We start from the raw sequence: 11,786 nt of genomic DNA, 5'->3' as shown, positions 1-11,786 counted from the left end.
AACAAGATAAAACAGTAATCATGGATGATGATCGGTTCATTGCATGACAAAATACAGTTCTTATGCCTGCAGGGTTTGCTTGACATTTTGGTGTGTTCTCCTCCTCAATGATGATGGGACGAAGAATATGAAATACCTGCTTCACATGGAACAAAATCATAATTGTGATTAAAAACGAATGTGATTTTCAAAATAAGGATAAAAAATGCTGAGAATAAACAGAAAAACAATAACATGTTAAATAGAAATTAACAAATGAAATTGTTAATGAAACTGTTTAATCTAAAATTCGAATCAGTGTTTGAAAATATTTCAGTGACCTTTTCGGAAGGCTGCCCTTCATTCCAAAACTTAAAAACCAAAACAGAAAAAACTCGACTATTTCATTGCTTTCTTATTAAAAAGCTTTTTTTCAAACAATATGAAGACGATCGTGACAGAAACCATCCAGAAACGGCAAAAGAAGTACCCACGCATGACGATTTCACCGGACTTTGTTCTCTCTGGAGCTAATTATTTATACTCCCCAAATATCTCCTAGGGATGTTTTTCCCTGTAGATAAGCAGACGAGGAGAAATGTAATTATACATGTACTTAGGCCTGACGGACACAACAGTCCAAGGCTCACGGTTGCGCAGCATTCGATGGTTGCAGATTTCGAATTGTGTAATTAGCAACCAGGAATTTGGCCTGCTGAAAGAGCAACATTTTGATTCACTGCTCTTAATAAACACATCTTCAGTCGTGCGAATCGACTGAGATTGCAACAGATAAAAGAATGCGCACAGGTTTCAGAGCGCCGAGTTAGTCTTCCCGCCAAGTGCCTATCGGGACAGCCGGTCGCGTGTCACCATGATTTATTGAGAAATTCGGCCCGTTTATATTTCATCAGAAGTGCTCAAGATTAATGCATTCCTCACTGTAAATTCTGACGTCTGTCTTTTCCCACTACAGCTCTCTATTCTACACGCATTTTATACCAGCTTGGACACTGCCGTGCAATTGGTCCATAACTCACCAGGCGGGCAGAGTTTGTGGTCAGCTCAGGCGAGCAAGGATGACGAGATGAGGCGGTAGCCTGTCCGCGGCTTGCATCTTTCATTGCCGCATCTTCCCCCTCGGACCGAGGAGCAGGCCTCGGATCTAGCGGCTAGCGCCGAGGATTTAGTCAACACGAACTACATGTGGCCCCACCACAGGATAAGTAAGCGTCGCCGCCCATGTTGATGAGTTTTTGTTTTTGACAGGTCAAAGGGGAGTGTGGTAATCTTGTCCTGTAAGTTAAGTCGGATTGTAAACTTCGTTGTGCTGTTTGCGAACGAATTCGAAGCACGTGCGTCGCCCTTGTTATTTAGTACAGTAGGAGGAGCATTTATCTGTACAGCCAAACGTGCGTGACAATGGGGGTGTAATTGAACACATGCAAACCGGATGGGTGCACTTCGATCTCGCACACTTTGCTATTGTACCTGCGACGGGGTACACATACAGTGTAAAACCACCCATTCAGAGTTCGACATTGCACAGTGAATCACAACTTACTTAGGACGGCGACAAGAGCTGTTATTGACACCAGAATTATTTCGAGTGGAATGTTTTGTAACGCTTGCCAGATTTTGTGATGCTGGATTTTTTGGTTCATTGTAAACTTGTGTGAAAATGTTCCTTTTCGCCTGTTGCTCGCAAATAATGGATGGGGGACATACATGTACTTCAAGCTAGCCAGCCAACCGTATAGCGTAGCACAGCATGAGGGCCAAAATGCGCGAGGTCGTTCGGTCGACTTTCAACTTCACCAACTCCATAACAAACTTCCTCTAAAAGACGACATCACGAGGAGGATTTATTTTGTGAGATCCTGTACAATCCTCATCAGAGGACGAGGCCCTATTTTGCATTAATCTTGGCGACAGCTTGCTCGGGTAAACATTTTTTTTAATCTCAGCCATGCCATGACAGCGGCGGTCTGCGTTCACCACCATGGCACACTCGTCAACAGCAGCGGCTAGAGGCAAGAAGGGGGCTGGATTGCGCGCTGGGGCCGGGGACAGTGTTCAGCTTCAAATCGCCAATCGAGCCCAGACCTCTGATAGTGATCGCGAGAGGAGCTTAGGCAGCAGCAAGCATAGGCAATTTAATCACAAGGAATCGGGCAATACACGCACGGGAAGTTGCCGCTCGACTGTGACTGCCGAGGAACACCGGGTGCGGGGCCATCATCATCTCGGCACCAGCAGCAGTCATGCTACTGTGAGTGTTGACCAAGATCGCCGGTCGGCAATCGAGTTGTACGGTGCAGCGGCAGAACCATCATTAGCATTATCCAATAAGCAGCCCAACGTGCAACTGGAACACGGAAAGGACAAGGAACATGCCTGGAATATCATCGGTGGTAACAGCCGCCAGACCCAAGCAGCCGGCGGCGGATCTAAATGCAGTAATAGGATTTTAGCAGGGGATTCGTCTCGGCAGCAGAACAAGGACACATCGTACAGACAGGGTGTATCAAGTCCGCCAACAACAACGCAGACGGGCCAGTTCGGCACCGCAACCTCGACTTCTGCTGGCCGTGATCCGAAAGGCTATTCGTCGTCCGAGAGCAGGACTGTTTATCAGGGTCAATCGCCGGCGAGTATTCAAGAAAAGAGAGCCGTTGCGAGGAGGGTTGGTGCATTTATACAGCATGAGCAAAGCCCATCAGACAGGGGCTACAGTCAAGGTAATGTGCACTCTAAAGTCAACACAGCACCGCCAGTAACTAGCCCCAAATCTCCAGATTCGGTTACCTCTTTATCACACACTGAGTCTGGGATCACGTCCCCTGGTCAAACCAGGCAGGTTTTCAAACCCTTGGCAGTCAAGCGATTGACCAAGACCACTAAGAAAAATCTTGCTTCTTTTGATGAACTACAAAGCCCAGTAAGTTCCCCATACTCCAGTCGTCGGTCGAGTGTTTCAAGTGTTGGCACTGTTGATCAAAGTGAGGGAAGTGTCGCTGAGAACAGAGCCAGACTTGTCTCTGCATTTGTTCTGAGCACTCAGAACAACACAGCAACATCAAGATACAGAGACTGGAGTGGAACTCACACACCAAGCCAGACTATTCCACTGAAGGTGGATAATGTCCGCCGCACAATGGCAAGAAATCAAGATTCCCCGACTTCTGCCTCTGATCCATCATCACCGCAGCTTTCAGAGTCCGGTGGAACCAAATTAACGCTACGCATGGACTTCAACAGTTTGAAGATTGGAAGTGTCGAGAACCTCAAGTCACAGTCACGATCCGTAACTTCTAAGAAGGTGATACCTGATAAAAACATAGCCAGCATGAGTGCCCCGACGTCCCCTGTCAGAACACTGCAAAAGTTGACAAGCAAAATGCGCGGTCGCAGGCAGGAATACACGGACATTCCACATGGGGAGTTCACTCGCCCCATGTCCCCGGCATCAGAGCCGGGTGAAGACGAGGGCTGTGTGCGGGACTTTGAATGGCCACCTGCCTCTCAGACCTTGCCAAGACCTAGACGCAAAAACAGGATGGTCATCCCTGAGCTACCCGAAGTACTCTTGGCGAGGAGTAAAGAAGTCAGTGGTGGCACTCAAGCATCTACTTCGTCCCCCATGGATAAGTTTAACTTGAAAGCTCCTCTAAGACCTCTGAATGTGAAAAAACAAAGTGAAACCACACCGGCTTCCTCCTCACCAGTCATGGATACGATGGCTGAAGAAGCGACTGATGAATTTCTGTCCTCAAGTGTGCGTAAAAAGGAAAGGCGGAAGAAGTTTGGTGCCCTTGGGCAGTCAGTTACCGAAGGCAGTGGTGGGAACAATGGAGAAAATGGACGCTCTCGTAGTGATCCCACACAGGATCGGAAACGAGGAAGCTTTTCTGAGGAAATTGAAAAGACTTCTGTTGACTCCCAGTTCTTTGAAGCATTACAGATACAAGGAGTGCATGGACATATACCTACTGCCAGTAGTCTTGGAACCACTGTGGTCAGCACCGAGAGTAGCCAGTCCATCTCGAGCACAGCCACTTCCATCAGTGATGCCACAGCAGAGCAACAGTATATGCATGTACTACAGGAGGTTACTCACCATCCAGATGGATTAATCAACTCTTCGAACCTTGACTCGCAGGAACGAAATGGAAAGCTAAAATCCAAAGTGAAGTCCAGGACCTGGCCAAATGGAGACAAGGCACCCAATGAACTTGACCAATACACACAGGGCATCCAGGTTTCCACCAGTAACCCAACTGTCTCTGACAGGCAGGAGGAGATTGATAGATTGCACCGAGGTGAAGAGCCTGATGACCTGCGTGCAAAGTCAGAGAACCTCCTCACACCAGGAGGAAAGGAGCGTGTGAATCTCCAGTTAGCACTGGATAGCCCACACTCCCCCCAGATGCCGAGGAATCGAAACTGGGGCAGTCGCAGTGGCTACGAAGAGTTGCCTGAGCCACAAGAGAATACTTCTGAGGTGCTGCAGCACCAGGGATGCAGCTCTAAGCAGTCACTGATTCAAGCGGATAAACACGTGCGGTCGGCCAGCGAGCCAGCCACCACCTTGAGTCCAGCTGATGATACCGCCGTGCCTTCCTTGCGCAAACCAGTCGTGACTATCACCAGGTCGCAGAGCATGGGGCCCAACCAGCACCACCCTCAGGAGAGGAAGTTCCCTTTACGCAAGAAAGCCATCATCCCTCCTCCACAGCCGGGACACTCGCTCAGGCCCGTCATGCAAGCCCACATGTCCGAGTCCACCCCAAATCTGGCATCCGAGCCCCACGCATCTAGAGTGACTGATGCACTTGTGTCACCAACAATTTCCAAATCTAACCGGATATTGGCTTCGCAGATAGGATCATCTACGCTTCCCCGCTCGAACAAGGACAAGTCTGTGGAGTTATCCCCTGCCACAAGAAGAAAACGCAAGCAGCAGGTAAGTTCACTGAGTTGATTTATTTTTAAGAAATTCTGCTGGGCATTTTTATTGGAATGTTACTCCTTTTCTCCCATTCAGCAGTATGTGTCAAAATCCAATGTTCTTGACCCATTTTCCTTGCTATTGTAAACTGACATTCCAAAGAAATTTTCCGCTGAAATAATGAGATGGATTTTTATAAGCAGATAGCTGAGATCAAAATTTGAGAAAAATTCACTGCTGCATGTTGGGTATCACATCTCCCCGCATGCAGTGACAATTTTCTCCCCCCTAAACATTTTTTCCGGTCATCAAAATATATAGAGGGAACCGGGGAAGCATCCTTACGTCATAGATTTAAATCCTCAATATGTTGCTTGTTTGAGTGATCATCTCTGCATGCAGAATCAACAATTTTCATTTCAATATAATGAACACATGCATCTTGTTCTGTCCCTAACTAGGATGACTGTGTTGCATATTGACTGTTAAAATTGTTAATTTGTTATCAGTGTTGAATTTAGGATAAAACACACTAGTTGTCAGCTCTGCCCCAAAATTGTAATTGCAGAATCATGTGCACAGACTAATTTGTGTGGATACAAGAACACATTTTTATCTTTTTGGTGAATTAAAATGTGTGCCAGAACTCCAAACCGCAAAAGGATCTGCAGTTAGCATTTAGGAAAAAGTAAAAGCTTGTAAGCAGTTGACAAATTTTTCTCGTAAGACTTGTAAGGATGTGCATACATGCTAAACACCGAGCCCAGTCAACAAAGTACAATGGGGGTCAGGATTCTCTGTGTGTACAATTCCCGTGCTTCGCCACTGCAGGCATTGAACACTCATAATCTGCTAGCATGTGTACATTGACCACCCATTCTCTGATCAATGTTCTGAATACTGTGATGGGTATTGATGTGGTATAACTAGCTGCTTTTGTTTACTACACGTAGGGGCTGGGATTTCGTCTGCATTGGTTTCTTGTCTGGTTGTGCCTTACATCTTAAGTAACAAGGGTTCACCTTCAAAAGGTCTGGTCATTTAAGCCACCCACTGTTTTGATGTCTGAAGACTGAAGAGGACTGAAGTGTTTGTTATTCTGGACCCTAATGTGCAAAATACACACATACATGTATGATATTTCATCTTGTGACTTTTTGGGCTTCCATGTCAGTTCCAGTGACTACATGCATCGTGCATTGTAATGAATACCTACCTCTGCAGATAATTCACTCCTTAGTTTTAAGCACCAACAATTCTCAATCATTCTGAGCCATTTTGACCTTTTCCTGAACCCAGAGAACAAATTTTAATTTTACCCTGGCCCTCTCCTCTTGCAGCCCATCAGGATGCCTTGTACTGTCATCAATGTCTTGGGGGATGACTTGTGCGTAAACACTGCATCTCCAGTTTCTGTTTCTTTCAGGATGGTTGATTGATTCGGTGGCTATTTTAAGGGAGTCATTGTGCAGGAGCTTGCACGTTTGACCCGGCCAGTCTCCACCGCTGTGTATTGTGAATGAGGGGTTCATTTTCTCCGAAATGCAGCTATATAAGTTGGAAGCTGTGAGTTTTCAAAAAGCCCTTTCCACTCAAACCATCTTTAATGGATTTTTATGGGAGTGTTGAAAAAAAAATAGCTGGGAAATTACATTTTATAGTTGTAAATGATTAATTTACAGATCTAGGAAATCATTTATGACTTCCTTTCATTGAAAATGCAACATGTACGTGTTTTTTTAAGGACAGATCAAATTGAATCCTTGACAAACAAAGTTCCTTAAAATTATAAATCATGTATCTTATTTAGTTAAAGAATCCATATCCACTTTAAACTCAGGTACACTTTGGTTGTGATGGTGTTTTGGTTTTCAAGCAGTGTTGTATTCAAATTGTCAGAGCTTTTAGAAGCAGCCATGACAGCGTTATTGAGTCAGCAGCCTTGATTAAATGCATGGCTGGCCACGCACTTCTCATCAATTGAATAAACTCTGATTTGCCAACGTGTGTCTGGGATGACAGTCAGCCAAGTGTATCAAGCGATAATTCATGATCATTGGCATTTAGTCACACTCAGACACTGTTTTTGCTGAGTAGGTCCACATGAAAACATTTCATGTGATGAAGCTTTACCTGACTGCAGTGTACTCAAAGTCTTTTACGGTTTGTTTGCTGTATGAATTTAGGGACTGTGGCTATGTTTGACCTGTTGGCTTTATTGAGCCTTTAAGATGCTGCATAAAATTAAATTCTGTGCTGCCTGCCCTTCTGATAATCACAATGTACATTTGTAGAGTACATGTATGTACATGTATAGTCATGATTAAAATCCATGTACAGTTATTCTGAACACAATATTAAAAGACGGTTCAAGGGGAAAGTTCCTCTGTACCTGGTAGGTCAGTGTGTAATGATTAATGAGTTTACCAAAAAGGATGTCTTTATTTATCTGGATATAATCACAGATTGCTGCAACGTTTGTGCACAGAGTTGTCTGCAGTGATTGAGGAGGTTGACCTTTAACCTTTGGAAACCCTGCAGGGTCCCATACACCAAATAGTGCAAGGTGAAATGGCTTTTACATACATGTAGGCCCTACATGTGCATACATTAATAAATGAAAAAGTGCTTAATTCTTGCATGGCCCACCCTGGTACCGGTACGTGCACACAACAAAATATATGTTGTGCATGTTTAGCCGTGGGCATTTGAACCTTGTTAATTTCAGATGAAATGCATGGGAAGATTGAATTGTGAAATTTGCGAGTCAAATGCTTTCTCAATTAGCCTTTTCGGCAACTGAGAAGTACTTCCCTTAAGGTAGACTGAGTGAGTGCAGTTTAGGGCAATCAGTTCCGTACAATCCGTAAATTTGGAGTCAGAAAATATTGAACTGATCCGTTTTAAAGTATAACACCAGTACATGTACATGTAAATGTGCCCTCATATTTGAATTGATGCATTTCAGATTTGAAAAACGGTATGTTGAACTATGGGAAGATGGTTGAAAAACAAATAAGCAGTCATAGAATTTTCCTTATTTGTCATACATGTATTATACAGGTATTATGCCTGTACAAGGTGTGTGAATTACTGAACCTTCTTTACATGTAGAGACTCTAGAGAGATGCTTGACTGAATCAACAATATGGCATCCTTGATTGAACACACAGTGCAGCATCAAGCAGGCATTTTACTTTGATATTACAGCATCCTGATTACAGAGAACAATTGAAACGAAATGTTTTACAATATATATTGAAAGGATTGGCCATGTACATGCACTGCCTAATGGGTCACATTTCACTCATGGAGAACTGAATCTACATGTATGTTTACACGTAGGGTATTTTGTTTCTTTATACATTGCACTGACTTCAGCTCTGCATCACATTGATTTTATTTTTTACAGTAAGATGCACCGTTGTTGGCATAGATTCAAAATCCATTTGCGAGTAAAGCGCTTAGGAAGGGCAGGTTTTTTTTGCGTGAGCAGAGTGAATGACTCTCCCTCCTTCCTACCATGCGATCGATCCTTGGTGTTGCTTGGGGGGTGCATTCATATCATGTATTTTCTTTGTTCTTTTCTTCTCTAAACATGAGTTCGAAGTGGCTAGTCCGTTAAATCATAATAATAATTGAAAATTTATAATGCGCCGTTTCCATAAAAACGATCAACGGCGCCAACGGGTTAACGTAAAAAATAACATAGAAAGCCCTATCCTAACCTTTTATTCCCTCCGTGCCAAATGCTTATGTGGACTGAGTACTTTTTCATGTTGGTAAGACTGAAAGACCTCTTCTGAGAGATAGTGTCTCAGTCATGTGTCTGAGAATGGTCAAGTGCCATTGCACTCATGTTCTCTGAGTTGCAGGAGTAAAGTTGAATCATTTCCATTTCCATTGTGGGCCAGTTGCACCACACAAAAGGTTCAGTGTCAGTAGAATCAGCACAGCAACCAAATTATTTCAATGCTTTTAGCCTAAGTAGGGTAGTGACCAGACCCGTTGCTAAGGGGTGACCGAAGGGACTGCCCCTTCCCGAGGATGCACCTCCCCCCCACCCATTGGCAGAAGCCATGCATCAGAATCATCTGTTGTTGTGATGTGCCCAAATGTACATGTATGTATGATGTGAAGGTTGTGATTTTGTAGGATTTTTCCAGAATAGTTGAAATTTTAGAATTCAACTTAATGGTTGAATTGTAGAAGTCAAGGTTTTTTTATTGCTTTTATTGTTGCAACCCTTCTGCAGGATGTTTTGTAGTTTTCTCTTCATCTCCGAATACATTTATATGTCTGCAGTTAATTGTGGAATTGAGCAGTCTTCACAAATACCCTAGCCAGGAAGAGAAAACTTGCATGAAAAAAAGTCCTTATATCATAAATTGACACAGATTTCATCATGAGGACTTGTTTACATGTAACTTGATATATATATGTTTTTAACCGGACGATTTCTTATTGACTTTCTGCCTAATTGCCTGGACTAACATTTCATCATGCTGCTTACTTTGCGTCTTAACTAGGATCTTCCCTGAAATTCCGTCCCCTGATAACTGTTGCCAAGTGCCACAAATTGACGTGATCACATGCCGCACTGTGTTCAGTCTATTAATATTCGATTCTGTCAACATTCCCTGTTTGTGCTGGCAGTGGCGGCATTTGGTCCAGCTGGGAACTTCTTTAGTTTCCCTTTTTCTTTCTAATTTCCAGTCTGAAAACAACATGGCTCGATGGAAGGGAATCACGACATCAGGACTGGCAAGAGGATAGGTGAAATTATATGATAAGATGCAATGGGAATTCAGGTTATATAGTCAGAGTTGAGATTCTGCTCTCGCCTTGTGGTCAAGGCTTCTACCGGAGATAGTTTGGTGATGACAGTTTGCATACTGCACTCTAAAGAGAAGGCCATAAATAGCACGAGTTATGCAGAGAATTGACTGGGTGAGAAGACTACACAAATCAGAATACATGTATACATGTATATGTGTAATCACCAGGTGCTTTTTCCACAACTGTCCTCCCCTTCCGGTAAAAACCAGGGTCCTCTCATAACTTCAAGTACATGTACATGTGTACATGTAAATGCTGCAGTACATTAACACTGGTATAATATTAACCCTCTGCATGGGCGAAATATTGGACCACATTGTTTCAGCAAGCAGGAATAGGACCCGGCCGGCCGGGACCAAGACCAGCGAATGTTGGCACACTTGCTTGCACGGTGCAGAGTGTGCACAATCTAATCTGAACATGCCCACATGGGTGGGATAATTATTTGTGTGGATGCTAGGCCCATGGTTACCCATGCATGGTAGGTCAAGTGTCACCCCAGCCTTTCACTTAGCAGATGAGGAGGTATGTACAAAATGTACAATGTATGCACTGTACATATAAGTACAGAGCACAGCATTACTATCTTGTTTATGCACTGGTCTAGGTAGCAAGTCACTTACATGTATGGTATGTTTTTGTTTAAGATAAAGAAAGATGGAAGGAGTCCCCTACTCATGCATGCAGTATTCTTTCAGACGTGGCCCACATGTGCCAAGAGTAATTGTCAGTGTATGCGATTAAAAATAGACATCCAATTAAATTCTTCCTTCCCACCTACGAAGGACTCCCACCTGCCGTCAAGTTTGCAACAATTTTTAATGAAATAGGGTGACGTTGCTGAAGGCGTCCAGGAGACTGGTGTGATATCACCGTTACAGCCCACCAAGCCCGAGCACATCACTGGATTGCAAGCCTTCTGGTGTTTTTTTTTTGAACAGATCCTTTTGCCTTGATGTACATGTACATTTGTTTAAATACATTTCTTTACATGGTAGCCAACTTCAAAGTGTTTGTACATACATACATACACACAAGATTGTGCATAACATTTCCTTCCCCAGATGAAACTGGGCCCAATGTCACAGATGTGCCAACACAGACTGTTGCTATTTGAAGCCAAAATTACCAGCAACAATTGAATTCACTGTACCCTTCATGCAGCTGGTTATAACTGCCTTGCTGAGCAACATATCCTACTGGTGAGGTGTACGAAGTTGGGCCCAGATTTTGATCTTCCTGGTCATCATGTTTTCCATGGGTCAGCCAAGATTGCACAATCACAACTAATCAGACTTGCTTTGTAGTACATCCTTTGGCAAATGACGTAGATCAACACAAGTGAAAAAGGCCAAAGAATTGGGTATAAACAACAAACTTGACTCATTTGACATTTAAACAACAGGTCCCTTGGGAGATTTCCCCTACCCTTTACTCATCACGAGCAGTCAAATTTGACTCTTAGAGAAATTTTCACTTTTTTGTTGAAGAGGAGGAGTTAAGGGGCTTCCCCCCTCATCCCCCGCATCCTGGATTGAGGCCTCGCAGTAATCTCCTTACAACACGCTTGGCTGTCGTTAGCACGGCATTCATCCAAGAGTGCAAGCTTTAACCGATCCCTGGATCCATAATTAATCTGTGTTGAATACTACCCTGGGCCCTCCTGGCTGTAAGCACACAGCATTAATTATTGGCCGTCGCAAATGAGACTTGATTAGGTTTTGCCAGATTCGTTGACAGGGTGTTTTTGCCACCAATTTCTGGCGACACATGTTGGAGGACACTCCTTCATTTTCCAAAGCGTGTGTACATGGATATTTAGTCCGTGGATTTTTACTGGATTACTTGTCTGGGGCTTTCTTCCATCCTTTACAATTTTCAAATCATTTCTTCTATCTCCTGTCTGCAGGGTTCTTCAGACTCAAAAAGGCACAGTGCCAAAGATGATTTTGAGGAATCCTTGAATAAGAACATCAATTGGTACAATGTACATGTCCATTTGCAGTGGCAGATCCAA

The 11,786-nt window shown here is 43.7% G+C and overlaps 1 protein-coding gene across 3 annotated transcripts in view; it reads left to right on the top strand.

The window, feature by feature from the left end:
- The first annotated feature begins 315 nt into the window (after positions 1 to 315).
- Positions 316 to 11,786, top strand: part of LOC110984054 (rho guanine nucleotide exchange factor 17-like) — a 106,582-nt gene continuing 95,111 nt past the window's right edge. For 2 of the 3 annotated variants that reach the window (XM_022243850.2, XM_022243849.2), the window contains exon 1: positions 316 to 4,945. In XM_022243850.2, the coding sequence (XP_022099542.2) occupies positions 1,982 to 4,945 (2,964 nt within the window). In that variant the 5' untranslated portion in view covers positions 316 to 1,981. The remainder of the gene's footprint in view (positions 4,946 to 11,786) is intronic. The other variant, XM_022243851.2, reaches the window with a different exon arrangement.

This window comes from Acanthaster planci, linkage group LG02, assembly GCF_054643075.1.
Source record: "Acanthaster planci isolate LZ-2023a linkage group LG02, COTS_SCS, whole genome shotgun sequence".
NCBI lineage: Eukaryota > Metazoa > Echinodermata > Asteroidea > Valvatida > Acanthasteridae > Acanthaster > Acanthaster planci.
This window is presented reverse-complemented; position numbering and strand designations above follow the sequence as displayed.